At 44.2% G+C, this 18,193-nt stretch overlaps 1 protein-coding gene across 3 annotated transcripts in view; it reads left to right on the top strand.

Annotated features, from left to right (window-relative positions):
- The window catches only part of LOC131245974 (zinc finger CCCH domain-containing protein 24), a 42,619-nt gene that overhangs the window by 10,021 nt on the left and 14,405 nt on the right, over positions 1-18,193 (top strand). For all 3 annotated transcript variants that reach the window (XM_058245816.1, XM_058245817.1, XM_058245815.1), the window contains exons 5-8: positions 343-475; positions 561-714; positions 847-930; positions 1,674-1,796. In XM_058245816.1, coding sequence (XP_058101799.1) covers positions 343-475; positions 561-714; positions 847-930; positions 1,674-1,796 — 494 coding nt within the window. The remainder of the gene's footprint in view (positions 1-342; positions 476-560; positions 715-846; positions 931-1,673; positions 1,797-18,193) is intronic.

The following is an 18,193-nucleotide window of genomic DNA, read 5'->3' as shown; positions in this document are numbered from 1 at the left end:
CTTCTATACAGAAAGAGGGTTTGTTCAACTCCATCTAACCAATAAAATCTCCCACAGCAAGGAACATCTCCTTAATGGAATTTAACACATTGAGATTGAGATGTGGATGGTAACTGCGCAAGCATTCTACTTAGGTTCCACTCCCACTTCACATAGCGCTTCAGAGTCTACACATGATACTTTTTGGACCATCACTCATGTTTCTTCCTATACCTGATGTCCGTTTTACAAAGCAATTGATATGGAGCTTCCTTGATACATAGCTCAAAGCATGATGCAATAATACCCCTCTAGTAAAAAGAAGAAGAAGCTGCAATAACTATTTTTTGTTTAAACTTGCAGGTGGTCTTCCATGCAAACTAGAGGGCATTCTAGAATCCCCTCTGGTAGATGGTTATCGAAACAAGTGTGAATTTTCAGTAGGCTATTCTCTACAGGGTAAACGAACTGTCGGGTATATGCTGGGAAATTTCAGGTCAGTTTGTCTGCCAATATGTATTCCTAATTGCAAACAAACATGCAAATTTCAGAAGAAAATTTCTTTTAACTTGGTATTTCAGGGAGGGCATAACAGCAGTTGAGGAACCTGTTGACTGCCTGAATGTTTCTAAAATTTGCTGCAAATATGCTCTGATCTTTCAAGAGTTTCTACAGTCTTCAACTCTGCCAATATGGAATAGAATTGATAATACTGGCTTTTGGCGTCAATTAACGGTAAGCTGCCTGGGCCCCTGGTGTCAATTCTGTATTGTACTGTGGCTTGTATGGGAGAGTGCTAACTTCCATCATTTTATTTATTACATCACAACACGATGGAGGTAATGTTGATGAAGTTTTTAATATCAGGTGAGAGAAGGAAGGAGTCCGTGTGAGGGTGATCAGGTTGAAAATGTTGAAGCCTGTATTGCAGAGGTCATGCTTATCGTTCAGGTCCATCTCTATTAGACTTACTCCTAAGAGTTTCTTGCAATTTATATCTTAGCTGGAATTAAATTACTCTTCTTCGAACCGGTTCTCAAACCACATTTAACAACTACACATTCATTAAAAGAAAACATTTAACTACTGGATTGAGTATTCAGAAAACTCCTTGGGTTTGACTCCACTCTGTTTCTGTCTAGAATATGCCAACTGAATTGGGTAGCTCTGTTTGTTTTGGGTCTAGAAGTACAAGATCAAGTATTCAAAATTAGGGGTGGAACTTGGGCGGGTTGGTGGTCAACCTGAGCCTGACCTGACCTCAACTGGACCCAACCTGCAATCCAACTCAACCTAACCCAAACTCTAACCCGAGGTGCCCAACCTGATTTCCTCTATACTCGACTCAACCTGACCTGATCCAACTACATGTGATTATTCCCAACCCATCTGAATTTGCTTCATCCAAACCCAGCCCGAAGTCAAATTGGATTGGCCTTTTCCGACCTAAGGCCAATCCGAGGACCTTGGCAACCCAACCAAAACTCAGATTAGGGTTTACCCGATGCCGAGTTTCAGCCCTACTCAAATATGGGACTCCACCCCCACCCCCACCCCCACCAAAAAAAAAAAAAAAAAAAAAAAAACACTTTGTTCCTCATTGAGTCTGGTTGAGTTTCACATTCTGTCACAAATAGGTCTGATATTCAAGTTTATTGCGAGTCCTACCTTTTCTTCCCTTCTCCATGTTGCAGGTTTGCTCATCCAGGGTCGACAACGAACTAGTAACAGTCGAGTTCCAGAGAATGGCTCAAGCTTTTGCACATGGAGCGTCAACGTCCTCCTCTCCATTGCCTCTAACTGTGTTGGTAGTTCAGGTAGACTTTTTAAACCTACGCCCATGTTTATACTGTAAATAGGTTTCTGCTAATTCCCTTGCTGATACCTATGTAACTAGGCACTCCACTTTCTGGAATCTTATTGTTATTATCTTTTAGTGCCTTGGATTTTCTTACTTATAAATAGCTACAATTGAGAGTTGCCAAGTGTATGCGTGTATACTACCCCCCCCCCCCCCAGGAGTGAGATAGCTCACCAAACTACAAGCCAAAACAAAAGCAAAAAACAACCTAAGAAAGCAAAGAACAATCTTTCAACCCATCTATACAAGAGGGCCATTGAACAATAAACAAAAAATCCCTGCCAAGAACCATTTCCCTTGCACAGTTCTCATTTTGGAAGCATCTTCCATTTCTCCCTGCCCAAATATCCCACAAGCCTGCCAATACGCAAGCCTACAAAGGCCTCTAATCTGCCTCTGAAAAAAAATAAAAAATCATGAAAGAAGATCACCCACCAACCTTGGCATGACCCATTGTTTGAAGTATCCCTGATATTATTGAAATATCCCCGATATTATCTTTATCTCTAGTTCGGTGATACTGATAACATTAGTAGTATCAGAAATTCCAGGTATCGATGATTTATAGCTAAGTATGACCAATGTATCGATATCGCGAATGTATCGTCAATATTTTCGATTCTGTAAATTCTAGTTGTACGGATATTGCCAAATATTTTTACTGTGTAAATTCCAGGTGTCGCTTGTATCACCGGTGTATCGGTGTTATTTCGATGATATCACCAATGTATAGATATCGCCAAAAATCTGCTTATTAAAATTTGTTCCCATTTCAATTTTTTTATGGGTGCATGGTTGCATGTAGTGTTCAATATATCGACGATAATATTGATAATATTATGATGTTATCGTTATCGCAACATGATATCTAGACCACAATCTTTTGTTTCCTTTCCAGTTGTTGATGATTTCTCAATGAAATATTGTGTTGTCGATATTATGAAATATTGATGGATGTTTGGATGGAAGGTTAGATGGTTGGGTCGATAAATGAGATTGTTGGATGGATAGATGGGATGGTTGTATTGATATTATTTTCATATCCTCGGTCAGCAAAACTAGCAGCGATACCGATACTTGGCATGACCCAATCTATATTAAAGCTTTTAAGGATTCCGTTCCACACGCTGAAAGTGAAAGGGCAATGAATAAAAAGACGATTCATCTACTCCACCTTTGTCATGTGCATGATACAAACATTCGGGATCACCATAGATGGCTTCTAAAGATTGTCTATCATTAGGACTTTTTCCTTGGTCACCAACCAACCAAACGCCACGACTGGGCGGGGCGGGCCCATAATACCATATGTACCTAGTCTTCCCCATCTCTTTCCCCTTTAAGGATTCATAAAATAGGATGACGAAACTGATGATAAACCCAATCCAATTTATCCTTACCCCATATTAGTCACCCCCCCCCCACCCCCCAAAAAAAAAAAGAAAAAAAAAAGAAAAAGAAAAAGGTAGCAAAATTGAATATGATTTAGCAATGCTACACACTCTTCTATCTCATTGTTAAGGAGGAGACCAAATGACATGACCCCTAATATGAGAAAGGCATCACGCCACCTTGACAGATAAACCGACCATCTGTGGTAACTCCACCTTCAAGGGGCAATCTCCTAACCAAACATATTTCCGAAATCAAATTTTCTCATCATTACCAAGAGAGAAACTGATGTTTTCCACAAACTTTGCTTGAACAAAAAGGCACTTTTCCAAATAGACGAAGCGTTATACATGGAGGATTTTCTAGCACACCATCCTCCATCTTAGCATTCATACATGTTCATCATGAGTCATGACCTTCCTCCATAACGCTTCCTCCTCTACTTTGAATCTTCGTAGCCATCCCTAAGAGGGCTATGTTCATCGATTTTAGATCTCTAATGCTAGCACCCCCTTCGATAGGTCTACACACCTCTCCTCAATAACGAGATGGAACTTTTCTTCTTCACCAACCCTTGCCACAAGAAGTGCCCTTGTTTTTTCTAACCGATCCAACACAATCATCAGACACTTTAATAGTGACATGAAGTAATTTGGAAGATTTGAGAGAGCTGCTTTGATGAGAGCGAGTCTACTGCCAAGAGATAGGTATTGGCCCTTCCACCTAGCCAATTTTCTGTCAAATATTTTCACCACTCTATCCCATAAATGGATAGCCAACTTTTCGATATAGTGAGGCGAATTGCTTAGTCTCAATTTTGGTTAACCGAATGCCTACCATCTTGCTTTTTACAATATTAATTTTTAGACCTGATACCGCCTCAAAGCATCCGATAACCGTCTTTAGCTTGTCCACCTTACTAGGTTTAGCATCATAAAACAAAATCGTGTCATCAGCAAATTGAAGATGTGAGGTTGGAGAAGTTCCTGACATTGAAACCCCTATAAAGACCAAGTTCCTGATTGTGATCCAACATCCTACTCACAGCTTCCCCAATTATTAGAGAGAGAGAGAGAGAGAGAGAGAGAGAGAGAGAGGTCTCCTTGCCTAATGCCTCTTGAGTTATGAAAGAATCCTTTGGGGAACCATTAACTAGCATCGAAAACCTGACCGAACTTGCAAGCTCCCTTATACATCCCCTCCACTTGCTTCCGCAACTCACCTAGGTAAGAATGAAAGAAGAGGGCGTTCCAAGGAATGGAGTACCAGTTCAATAAGTTGTCGAGGCTTTGGGGGAGGAGCCGTGAGAGGGGAAAACTCAGTGCGTGTAAATGATGACGATGTCGAATCTCAAATCTCGAGGAAAGCAAAGGGAAAATGGGTGGTCGAGAGTGGCTCCAATGATATCGGAAGGAGGGGAATGTATAGGGGGGGGGGGGAGTAGTAATCTTCGAAGGGGGGATTCAATATACTTACAGGAATTTCGTACATTGGGTAATCTCCGAAGGGGGGATTCAATATACTTACAAGAATATTCTACATTGTTCGTGATGGGCTTTTCGGCGGGATGGCTTCCAGTGAATTTCTCCAGAGCTTTTAGGAAGGTAGGGGAGGTTACAGAGGTGGTCATTCCTCGATCCAGAAATTTTGGGGTCCCTCGTGGATTCACGTTCATTCGGATGAAGCACGATGAGTTGGCTAGTGCGATTGAAATGCTCGATGGTGTGAGCTTTGGAGGGAACAAGTTGTGGGTACAAAAGGCTAGATTCGGTCCTGATAAGGTGAGCAGGGAGGCGAAAGTTAAGGGTGAAAAGGAAGGCTACTATACCTATGGGGATGATTTCTGGTAAGGTAGTCCATGGGGAAGGAGAGGGGAAAGCATCAAGAGGAGAGGCTTGGGATGTTGAGGTGGCGGGAGGGGAGTATGACTAGTCATTGAAGGACGCCCTCATAGGGAAAGTTGATGGCCATTCCAAACTGGAAGGAAGCAGGGTAGTAGAGGAGGTATTGCAAGGGGCTGTACATGGCAAGAGGTTTTGGAGGAACCCAACAAAGTTGGGAGGGGAGGTATGTGTTGATCCGGGGATGGTGGAAGAATCGCGAGCTATGTTTCCATGGTCCGTCCTAGCAGTCACAAGACAAGGGGCCCTTCTCTCTCAAATTCGGATTTGGTTGAAAGCTTGTTGCATGCTAATGGATTGCGACTACAAGATCAAGCCTCTTTCGGCAACGAAGTTATGGATATCTACTAAACCCAGTTCGAATATTGACCAGATGATTATGGCAAGGGTAATGTTCAACGGTGGCCTGATTCTTTCAATCGGGAGATGGGAGGAAGGTTCTATCCTTGACAGCGAATCGGCGTGGTACCTTATTTGGGGTATCTCGCTTGAGCTTTGGAATAAGGAGGTGTTCCTGGCTATTGGGGAAAGTATTGGGAAGGTTCTTGCAATCGATGAAGCGTCGGAGATTGGGGAGGACATTAGTGATGCCCGTACCTGCATCAAATAAAGAAGAGCGCTCCTGTCGCCAACGTTGTTTTACTTCGAGTGGGGGAAATTCTCTTTCAGCTAAGTGTTGTGAAGGAATTGTCGTGGGGGATCTCGAGCAGATGGGGAGAAGCATGTAGGAGCTGGGAAATAGGGCCACAGCTTGGCATCGACGGAGGTAGGAGGGGCGATGAAGTTCTACAACTTATGTGGGCTGGTGGAGCACTGAAAGCTAGGGGATCATGTTGTCTTCATCCGGAGAAGGTGCAAGGGGTAGGTGGCCACGTGGCCTTCACAGATCAACCTTAGAGGTGTGCTAGTCTCGCGGGAGCACGGGGGAGGTCGGGTGCTCCCTCTCGGGATGACATGGAGCAATGAGAGGAGGCGCATGCTTCGGACGTTGTCGGCATGTTTAACTGAAGGTTGGAGGTTCGGATCGAGGCTACTGATGAGCCTCTGGTTCGATCACAGGTGGTAGGTTCGGAGCTCCCGTTGATCTAGGCTCCTTCCTGTTCCTTCGGAGGAACCTCTCCCGCCATGATACGTGCGCCTTTAGGGTTTCGTGATGATTCTTTGGGGTCAAGGATGTTAACCCCAATTGCTTGGTTGAAAGGCCCCTCGGTTGATTGGTCCCCCCCCTTTGCTGCATGTGAGGACGAAGTTGTTCCTTCCTCGGCACGTGAGCGGGGAGGTCTCTCTCACCTTAAGTCTCGCATGTGAGAATGCTCCTGAGGCTCCTTATTCCTTTTCTTCGAGAAAATTACTCTAGCCGTATAACCAAGGAGGGCCGAGAGCTATCCTGATGCGCTGACCCTCAATTCCTCTCGGGGGTACTTTGCATGGCTTGCCTGGTGCTTCCCGCCTTCAGGATCAGGATGGTGGGGTGGCACTAGGTGATTCATCCGACGATAGTACTATCATGTTGGTTCAATAGGATTTGGGGAAATCGATTCGGGTTCGATGGGGATGATAGGCTTCTCATGTTCGCCAATGTTGTTGATGATAATGCCTTGGTTAGTGTGGACATCGTGGAGACGTTGGGTGTTACTTTGCTTCAGGCCATACGTACGAGAATCAAAGATTGTGTGCGGCACAAATCTTAGATCCTTGTCGAGGCTATTCTAGCGGCAGTCTCATCGGACAAAAATTCCTTGACAAAAGAGGATTTGGATTGGACGAAAGATGCGATCGATAGAGTAGGGAGGAAACTCAACATTGCTTTTCAGGCTCGCGATGAGGATGCTATGGCCCTAGTTCAATTTATCGAAGAATGGCATAGGGGGTTTTCAATAAGCAATTGAAGCGCACCCGCAAGGGGCAAAAGGAGTTGTTAAGCCTCAAAAGCTCAGTCAATTATGATATGGGGAGCAAGCTAGTTGGGCCAGTTCGAGGGTGACTAGCAAATTCTGTATCCCAATAAATATCTTAAATTGGAATGTTATGGGGACTAGAAAGATCGGGATAAGCGCTGTTAGATCAAAGTTGTTTGCATGAAGTCAAAGGCGCAGGTTATATCTCTCCAAGAAACCAAGATATCCTCCTTTAGTAGGCAAGATATGGACTCACTGTGGGGGTTAAAATATGTGGATTTTGTTTCTCTAGATGTAGTGGGTTCGGTGGGGGCTATTCTGGTGGGCTGGAATTCGAGCATTTGGAAGAAAGAGGACAACTGGTGTGACAAGTTTTTAGTTTCAGTCATCTTGGTCGACGTGTCGTCAGGTTTCGGATGGCTCCTCTAGTGTGTATGGTCTGTGTAAAGCGATAAGGAGAGCTGATTTCTGGGAGGAGCTGAATGCTATTGTGGTGAGGTCTGTCCCATGGTGCATTGGGGGTGATTTTAATGCCATTCGCTTTATTTTCGAGAAATCCCAAGGTTCGAAGGTCTCTAGGAGTATGAAAGATTTTTCATCTTGGATCCAGCATTTTAATTTGATCGACATCCCTATGTTAGGGGCCAAGTTTACTTGGACTAATGGGCGCTGCCCTCGTATTCTTTCTTGTTTGGATAGATTCTTGGCTTCGTCATGATGGGTGGATAGACTCCCACAGGTGGTGATAGGTCTTCCCAGGCTGACTTCAAATCATAGGCCTATTTTGCTGCAGTTCGAAGTGGACAGCTAGGGTCCTAAACCCTTTCGTTTTGAGCTAATGTGGCTTGAATTTCAAGGCTTCTCCGAGCTGGTTTATGACAGGTGGGAATCCTTCAATTCGGAGGGATCAACTGGTTTTAAACTTCACAAGAAGCCGGAACTTCTCAAAGGTAATTTGAAGGTTTTGAAGAAGGAGGTTTTCAGGGCAAGGGGGGCTAGTATGCTAGAATTGTATGAAGAAATCCATTCGATTTATCTTAAGGGGGAGGTAGGCTCGTTATCTGTTGAGGATATCCAAAGGCAGTAAATCCTAAGGTCGGATCTTTTTAAGGTTTTAAAAGAAGAGGAAGTCAAATGGAGATCACGGTCGAGGGCTTTGTGTCTAAAGTAGGGTGACAAAAACACCCATTTCTTCCATTTCATTGCTTCAGCAAAGGCAAGGTGTAATCGCATATCGACACTTATGGTGGACGGATCAAGGGTTGATAAGTAGGATGATGTGTGCGAGGCTATTGTGGGGTATTACCAATGGCTTCTCTCCAAATTTTTGTGGGCTCGACCGAGGATAGATTTGCTTTAGTTTGATAGTCTTTCCGAAGATGTTGTGAGAGATTTAGAGAAGTCTTGCTCGGAAGTGGTGGTCAAGGCTGCTTTAGATAGCTTGGGCAGGGATAAGGCTCCAGGTGCTGACGGTTTTCCCATCTCATTTTCCAAGTGTTTTGGAATGTCGGGAAAAAGGATGTGATGGAGTTTATCCTTGAATTTCTTGGAGGTAGCACATTATCGCCAGAGTTGGGCGCTACTTTCATTGTTCTCATTCCTAAGTTTGAAGGTGCGGATACTTTAAAGGACTTCATGTCTATTAGTTTGATTGGGAGCCCGTATAAAATTTTAGATAAGGTGTTATCTTCAAGATTTAGGGAGTTATTAGGTAGAGTTATATCTCCTAACCAGGGGGCCTTCATTAAGGAAAGACAAATTCTAGATTTTGTGTTGATCATGCATGAGTGTATCAAGTCTCGATTCAAGCAAAACACTTCAGGGGTGATAGTTAAACTTGATGTGAAGAAGGCTTATGACCACATTGAGTGGGATTTCTTGGCCTATATGTTGGATAGATTGGGGTGTGGAGCCAAATGGATGAGGTGGATCCAAAGGTGTGTGGGATTGTCTTTCTTCTCAGTTCTAGTTAACGGATCCCCGAAGGGTTTCTTTAAATCCTCATCTTTTATTGGTTGTTGCGGAAGCCCTCTCAAGGATGACTAGTTAAAGGTCAAGAAGTTGGGTTGTTCCATGGATTTAATGTCATAGGGTTGGGAGAGAAGATCTCACATCTTCAGTTTGTCGATGATACGATTATTTTTTGCAATGCGAATACAGTCATGGTGGACAATTTGATGAAAGTGGTAGTGTGTTTCAAGGCTGTTTCCGGTTTGAAGATCAATGTGGGGAAAAGCGAGATGTTGGGTGTTCATCTTCCTAGCTACGAGGTTTCCGTCCTGGCCTCATTATTTGGGTGTAAGGTTGGCTCATTTCCTTATTATTTGGGGCTCCCCCTTTGCACTAGGAAACCTCCTATTCATTTGTGGGATAAGGTGATAGAGAGGATTAGGAGAAGGTTAGGTAAGATGGAGAAGCCGATACCTCTCCCTTGGTGGCTGGTTGACTTTGATTAAGGTTGCCTTCTCAAATATGCCAAATTGCCAATCTACTTCATGTCCTTGTTGAAATGACCCCCGGTCGTGCTTGATAGGTTGGAGAGGTTGAGGAGGGACTTCCTTTGGAAAGGGGCAGAAGAAGGCTCTAAATTAGTGGAGTAAGGAGGGGCTGGGATTTGAGTTTTGAAATCCATGAACAATGCCCTATTGGGCAAATGGTTGTGGCGGTTTGGCTTGGAAGAGGGGATCTTCTGGTGGCAAATTGTGGTAGATAAGTATGGTACTCAGGCTGGCAGTCGGGAAACCAAAAGGTCATCCCTTTATAGGGCCTCTTATATTTGGAAATTGGTGTCAGGTCTTAGAGAATGGTTTTGGAAAGGTGTTGCCTTTTCTATGGGAGACTACTCTAGAATTAGATTTTGGGAGGACATTTGGTGTGGCGATTCTCCGTTAAAGCTAGCGTTTCCTTCCTTGGCCTCTCTAGCCCCCTTGTATGGCGTAACAGTGAAAGAATGTTATTCCATTTGTGGCTCTTCGGTGATTTGGGCGCTACCATTTAGGAGGAATCTGACAGATAGTGAGGTCATCGATTATATTGCCCTCTTGGATAGACTGCAACACCTCAATGTGAATGGAGGTCCTGATTCTCTTCTTTGGTGTTGGAGTAATTTCAGTTGTTTCTCAGTCAAGTCTTTATACAAATGGATTCTCCTTGCTAACATCGAACCTTGGGAGTGTCATGCTTATCATTTTTGGTTTTATGGATCGCCGGTAAAAGTTGCAGCCTTTGTGTGGTTGGTGGGTCGTAAGAGGGTTCTTACCATTGATAATCTCCAGAAAAGGTCTCTTATTATTCCAAATATATGCTACAAGTGCGAGAGAGACTCCGAAACAATTGATCATCTCTTCATCTTCTGCCCTTTTGTTCAAAAGGTGTGGGACCATTTTTTACAAGCTACGGGTGTCTCTTGGGCTCTGCTAGCGTTGGTTCGAGATCTTTTCTTGGCTTGGCATGGAGGTGGAGGAGGGAAGCAAACTCGATCAAGTTGCTTGCTAAATCTTCCTACGGTTTGGTGGGCCATTTAGGGGGGAAGAAACCGAAGGCAATTTCAAAATCTTTCTTGGCCGGTTAAGTCAGTTATGGCTACGGTCTGCCTCTTTTTGTCTGAATGGTTTGTAGGGCAAGGCAATGGGCCTCCTCTTTTCCTTGGGCACTGTGCTCCCTCTTTTCGTATTCTTTTCTTGTTCTAGTAGGTTGCTAGCGGGCTTCTAATAAAAAGTTTCATCACTATTCAAAAAAAAAAAGGGAAAAAAAGAAGAAGAAGAAAAACAGAAAAAAGAAGCATGTAATAATAAAAAAAAAACCCCGTTCAACATGATTGTACGCCTTCTCGATATCCAACTTGCAAACAACACCCTTCACCCCACTCATGCTCAAAGTCAACATACTAATGAGCTATCAAAGCACTATCCAATATCTATTGCCCCATCATAGAAGCTCCTTTGTTCTTAGATATGATTCTTGCCAACACTTGCCTAAATCTACAAGCTAGAACTTTGGTGAGGATTTTATAGGGCCCATTGGTAAGACTGATAGGTCTGAAATCTCGTAAGCTTTCCACACTTGTCACTTTAGCGTTGATTGCTATAAAAAAGTGCGCCAATGTCTGATGAGAGCCCCCTCCCCCCCACTTCATAAAATTCTTCAATGAAATTCATTACATCCTCTTCCAAAAAAGAAAAAACTAAAAAATGCGATCAAGTAACCATCTAGCCTAGGGGCTTTATACCTATCCATCGAGAACGCATCCACCTTGACTTCTTCTTCGAAAAAAGAAGATCTGAGTGACGCATCCTCTTTAGATGACAAGATTTTGGAGGGAAGATTATTTAACTTAGGCCTCCAATTTTCAACCAATAAAACCTCCTTATGGAAACGAGCCACTTCTTCACAAATCCTGTGTTTTTCATTTGCCTTTGACTCATTCACAACTACCTTGCTAATTTTGTTATATTTGGCCCTCACACATGCAATGTTGTGAAAGAACCTTGTGTTTTTGTTTCCCTCTTTAAGCCAAGTAGCTCTTGATCGTTGTTTCCATTTTATCTCCTTTTAATCGGTCGAGCAGTCTTGCACCAATTTCTTCTGAGTAGCCATCTCCACCTCAGATTTGACTCTTCCACTTTCAAACCAAGAGCTTGAATACTATTTGAAATGTTTTCATTTTCAATTTCCCCGTTCCCCAAGGCTTCTCCCTTTTCCATATTTTTTTTCTTCCAAGAGTTTCGACTTTCTGCTCAACTGGAATCCCTCATAGCCCTTCAAACTAAAGGAGCTCCACCATTCTTCTCCTAAACTCGAAAATTCCTCTACCTCCAACCACAGTAATTCGAAAATAAAAGGTTTTGGCCCCCCAATCCTTCTTATCTACTTCTAGAAAAATTAGGCAGTGATCCGATATAGGTTTTGACAATCAGCAAAGATGGACTAACGAGTACTGATCTACCCAATCAATTGACAATAAAAATTTGTCAATTTTGGGCATTATTGCCAGGTCTTGACCATTTGACCACCAATTGCACTTCCCCCCTTCCACAGGGAGATCAATCAACTCGTTGGCTTCCACCTAATCAAAAAACCCTCGCATACTGCTATTGATTTTACCATTCAATGATTTCTGAAATGAGAATCTGGCGATACTAAAGTCACCCCCCATGCACTAGGGATAATCCGCTCTAACATGGGCTTCATTTAGTTCAGTCCAGAACTCTCCTCTCAGTGCTGCTACATTTGGCCTGCATACGACTGTAAATAACCACTTTTCACCCCTTGGAATTCCCTTTAGCAACATCGTGATAGAAAAATTTTCTCCCCACCAACTTTCCTTCTGGCAAAAACTAATATACCAAGCCACGAATATGCCCTTAGCAGTCCCAACAACATTAATAGAAACCCAATCTTTAGATGTCACATCCTACACGTGCTCCAACGAAATCTTATTGATTCCCATTGACTTAGTTTCTTGAAAAGAAACAACCTTTTCCTTGGAATTTTTACATACCTTTTTAATCTGCCTCCTCTTATCCTTACACCTCAAGCCCCTCACATTCCAGCTTAATATCTTCACTTGGGAACTGGCCTGTCCCATCTTTCTTTCTTCGCTTCCCCTGATGTTTCATCCAAGTCGTATTTGATTTTCGTTGCAAGGTTAGCTAGCTCTCTGCTGCCTTTTGGTGACCTTGGCATTTTCCTCGGGTAACTAACATGCTGATTTTGCCGACCCAGAGTCTTCATGAGTTGGAATAGGGCAAAATAATCTTATGCTGTATCCCCAAACGTGGCCCTAATTTATCTCCTCACATGATTCAAAGCCTCTTTAATCCATCTCCTGCCCCTAACTATTTCAACATGAGCATCAAGTCTAACTTCAACCATTGTCTCCTCATTCCATGCCTTTTTTCTACAGAGCTTCAATAGCTTCCCTAACAACATCATCAACTCCAGCTGCTTGCAACGGAGTAACCTCCAAAACTTCCTTCTGCCTTCCTTCATTGCCCTCCCTGTGAGCTTCTGGCTCTTCAAGCAAATTCTCCAGTTCCATCGTCTTAGTTATAGGAGGCAATGCCTTTGCCACCTTGATGGAAGTTGCTACTCCTACTATCATCTTCCTCTTCCATCTCCATCTCACAAGAAGATTTCAGCAGAGAAGTAAGATCATTATCAAGGTCTTCTGTGGAAAACACCAATACCCTTTAGCTTGAGAGTTCGGGGAATGAAATATAATCTATCTCGTTGCCTTTATAAGCTTGATTCCACATTTGATTGAAATAAGTGGAAGGCACAGGTGTAAGAGAAGGAGATATCAACATGTGTGGGAGCATGCAACATGTCTCCCTCAACACGTGTCTCAATCTGCCCAGTTACTACCTCCTCCAACGCCTCCTCACGACATGCACCCATTTCTTTAATGCTAAGCTACCAGATGCCCTCTGCCTCTTGGTTTGGACGAAACAGCCTTGGATCGAAGCCGATACGAGACAACCAAGCCTCTTGTTTGACCTCCCGAACCTCTATCTCGAGCTCCTCCCATTCAAGTGAACTTCGAGTGGTGCCATGTGCTTATCCTAATATCTCCCTTGTCAAACAAGTAATTGAGTTCTCTTCGAGTGCCATGTGCCCTGAAGCTGTCACACTTGACAATTGATAGGCCACGACGATCTGCGAGGGGCCATAAGCCGAATCCCAAATATCTGGGATTAGCCTGTACGTGAAAGATCGTTGCATGCATGCTGCATGCAACGTAGCAGGAAGTAGACGGAACCGTTAGAGCTCATGCAGCAACGTGGGAGGGACTGGGTCATTCCAGTTGAGAGTTTTACGTGAAAATGGGTCTTCAGTTGTGAACGGGTCTTCAGTAGTGGCGTTATTTACGTCACTTTTATCTCATGCAGTTATGTTTTGTTTTACGTGCATTTGCATGTGTGGCTTTACATGTGTCTGCGTCCAGTTGTTAGTTTCTCATTTCCTTTTGTTTCGGTTTGCTTTGTATGCGGCTTTGCTTATTTAAGCAGCCAACAGTTGTCAGTGAATTATCAAGTAATCAATTGTTATCCAAACCTTGCGGTACTTTCTCACCCGAAGAGAAAAACATCACTTTATTGTTTGAATATTTGTTGGGACCTATCATTGGTATCAGAGCCAGGTTTTATATGGGAACCAATAAAGAGCGTATTGAGCAGCTGGAAGATGGGCTACACAGGATGGAGCTCGGCATGGCCGATAGGCTTTGTCATGTGGAAGAAACTCTCAACCGCCTCTCCGATGTCTTGCTTGCAAACCAGGAGAACCCCAACCACGGCAACCATCACCGAGAAGGCAACGACGGGGGACGGCTGGTGGTATCTTCCAAAACAGCAAAGCTTGAATTTCCTTGATTTTCAGGAGATGATCCGACGGAGTGGTTCAATCGTGTGAACCAATTTTTTGAGTTTCAAAATACTCCCGAAGCCCAAAAAGTCTCCTTGGCCTCCTATCACTTGGAAGGAGAGGCCAACCAATGGTGGCAGTGGATTCGCAGGACGTTCCAAGAAGAAGGACGAGCTCTCTCGTGGGCAAATTTTGAAGACGAACTCTGGGCTCGTTTTGGGCCTTCGGAGTGCGAAGATTTTGATGAAGCCCTTTCGCGGATAAGGCAGGTTGGTTCTTTGCGTGATTACCAACGGGAATTCGAGCGCTTGGGCAATCGAGTACAGGGATGGACGCAAAGAGCTCTTGTAGGAACTTTTATGGGCGGCTTAAGAACAGACATCTCGGATGGTATACGGATGTTTAAGCCCCAGACATTAAAAGAAGCTATCAGTTTAGCAAGAATGAAGGATGATCAACTTGCTAGACAGAGGAGGTTTGTAAGGCCTGCACCACCAACGCGAGCTCCCCTAGCTCTTCCCCCTACTCATCGAGCAGCACCACCAGCCCTTGCCGTTCCTGTGCGGCGACTTTCTTGGGACGAAATGCAGCGGAGACGAGCCCAAAACTTATGTTTCAATTGTAATGACCGTTTTACTGCAGGACACAAATGTCAGGGACCACGGATACTCATGTTGGAGGGATACGAGGATAATGGCGACCTATTATGCGACGAGGTCACCGAAGAACAGCCATCTGGAGAAAATCACGAAGGACTTCCTGAACCCGAAATTACGTTGCATGCACTAACGGGATGGACCGCGCAAAAAACCATGCGGATCACTGCCAGAATCTGTGCACACGACGTCATTGTGTTAATTGATAGCGAATCGACTCACAACTTCATTAGCGAGTGTATGGCCAATCTGCTGCGTCTACCGGTGGTGCCTACGAAAAGCTTCACGGTCCGAGTTGCTAATGGAGAAAATCTCAGATGCCAAGGGAGGTTTGAGAAGGTACAAATCGATTTGCAGGGCACTTTTTTTTTTCCTTAACCCTTTATTCATTACCTCTCACAGGGTTGGACATAGTTTTGGGAATTCAATGGCTTGAGCTCCTTGGTTCCGTGGTGTGTGATTGGAGGGAGTTAACCATGGAATTCATGTGGGAAAACCAGACCAAGAGATTGGTAGGCATCGATGGGCAAAATATCCAAGCGGCATCAATCGAAGAGCTAACTAAAAAAATTCATCCTAGCCATGCTCTGTTTGCTTTATGCCTACAGGTTGCCCTTACGGAACCACAAGAGAATATTCATTCAAGCATGCGGGAGATATTGCAGGAATTCTCAGATTTGTTCATAGAGCCCTCGAGCTTACCACCAACACGGGAGGTAGACCACGGCATTGCCCTTAAGGAAGGAACCGAACCGATTAATGTTCGGCCTTACAGGTATGCGCATTATCAAAAGAATGAGATCGAGAAGCAGGTCCAAGATATGCTGCAATCCGGGCTTGTGCGACCTAGCACTAGCCCCTTCTCGTCACCTGTATTGCTGGTAAAAAAGAAAGATGGGAATTGGCGCTTTTGCACAGATTATCGCGCGCTCAACGCCGCAACCATTAAAGACCGATTTCCGATCCCCACCGTGGATGATATGTTGGATGAGCTCTACGGTGCTTCTTATTTTACCAAGCTTGATCTGCGGGCGGGATACCATCAGGTACGAGTTAAACCAAGTGATATCCATAAAACTGCTTTCCGAACACATAATGGACATTACGAATACTTGGTTATGCCATTCGGCTTATGTAATGCACCTTCCACATTCCAAGCTATCATGAACTCCATCTTTCGACATCATCTTCGAAAATTCATATTAGTTTTCTTTGATGATATTTTAGTCTATAGTCTGGATTGGGATCAACATTTAGTGCATGTAAGGCAGACTTTCGAAATATTGAGGCAGCACAGATTCTTTGTTAAAGCTAGCAAATGTGCATTTGGGCAGCAAGAATTGGAGTACTTGGGGCATATCATCACTAGTCAGGGCGTGAAGGTGGATGAAAATAAAATTGCTGCTATGGTAGCCTGGCCTCGACCTACTAACATTTCGGAACTACGTGGGTTTTTAGGTTTGACAGGGTATTACCGGAAGTTCGTCAAAGATTACGGCATTATAGCTCGGCCTCTCACCAATCTTCTCAAAAAAGGCCAATTCGGATGGCATGGAGAAGCTGAAACCGCCTTTCTTGCTCTCAAACAGGCCATGACGACCACTCCTATATTAGCCATGCCAAACTTCAACGATGCTTTCACTATTGAAACGGACGCATCCGGGGACGGAATTGGAGCGGTCCTGTCTCAACAAGGCAAACCAGTGGCATACATGAGTCGAGCCCTCGGAGTGACCAAGAAATCCTGGTCGACGTACGCCAAAGAAATGTTGGCTATCGTCGAAGCCATGCGCACCTGGCGGCCTTACCTTCTAGGCCAAAAATTCTATATTCAGACCGATCAACGTAATCTCAAATATTTTCTAGAGCAACGAATAGCAACTCCGGAACAACAAAAATGGGTTGCTAAGCTTTTGGGCTACGATTACGAAATCAAATACAGACCGGGCCATGAGAACTCTGCAGCTGATGCTCTCTCTCGAAAACAGGGCAGTCCCATTCTTCACCATATTTTCTTTCCGCAGGTTAGCTTATGGGAGGAAATAAAAAAAGCTGCAGAAGAAGACCAGTACATTCAGTCGAAGGTCCGTATGACCACAGAACAACCCGGAGGATCATATACATGGCGTCAAGGGATATTACTATACAAAGGAAGGGTCATTGTTCCGAACAATGCCGCCTTAAGGGCCAAACTGTTACACGAAATGCATGACACCAAGGTGGGGGGTCATTCGGGCGTCTTATGTACGTTCAAAAAGCTGGGACAACAGTTTTACTGGCCTGGGATGCATAGAGCAGTGCAAAACTATGTCAAGGGGTGTGAGGTTTGCCAGAAAATAAAGGCCGAGACATTGGCTCCAGCTGGGCTTCTTCAGCCACTGCCAATTCCATCCCAAGTGTGGGACGACATCACCTTAGATTTTATTGAAGGATTACCGGTCTCACAAGGAAGGGATACCATCATGGTGGTTGTCGACAGACTTAGTAAGTCTGCACATTTTCTTACTCTAAGCCATCCTTTTACTGCAAAAAATGTGGCAGAAAAATTTGTGGAAGGCATTTTCAAGCTCCACGGGATGCCCAAGTCCATTGTTAGTGATTGGGACCCGATCTTCATCAGCAACTTCTGGCAAGAATTCTTCAAGATGTCTAGCACTAAACTGCAGCTTAGTTCCGCATACCACCCGCAGACGGACGGCCAGACGGAAGTCATCAATCGCTGCGTCGAGCAGTATCTACGGTGTTTCGTTCATCAGTGGCCACGGAAATGGTGTTCCTATTTACCTTGGGCTGAGTACTGGTATAATACAACATACCATATTTCGACTGGGATGACCCCTTTCCAGGTGTTGTATGGAAGGTTGCCACCCTCCATTCCGACGTACAATGAAGGGCTTTCACTAGTACACGAAGTCGACCAACAACTCATGAGCCGAGATGAACTGTTACGACAATTGAAGGCCAACTTAGAAAGATCGGTGAATCGAATGAAGCAGCTGGCAGATCAAAAGAGAAGGGACATCACGTTCAACATCGGTGACTGGGTGCTTTTGAAGCTGCATCCATATCGTCAGCAAACGGTCTTCAAACGGGTCCATCAGAAACTAGCTAGCCATTTTTATGGACCCTACCGGATTCTAG

The sequence above is a fragment of the Magnolia sinica genome, chromosome 5 (genome assembly GCF_029962835.1).
Source record: "Magnolia sinica isolate HGM2019 chromosome 5, MsV1, whole genome shotgun sequence".
NCBI classification, from domain to species: domain Eukaryota; kingdom Viridiplantae; phylum Streptophyta; class Magnoliopsida; order Magnoliales; family Magnoliaceae; genus Magnolia; species Magnolia sinica.
The sequence above is the reverse complement of the archived record's forward strand: the minus strand, read 5'-3'. Positions and strand labels throughout refer to the sequence as shown.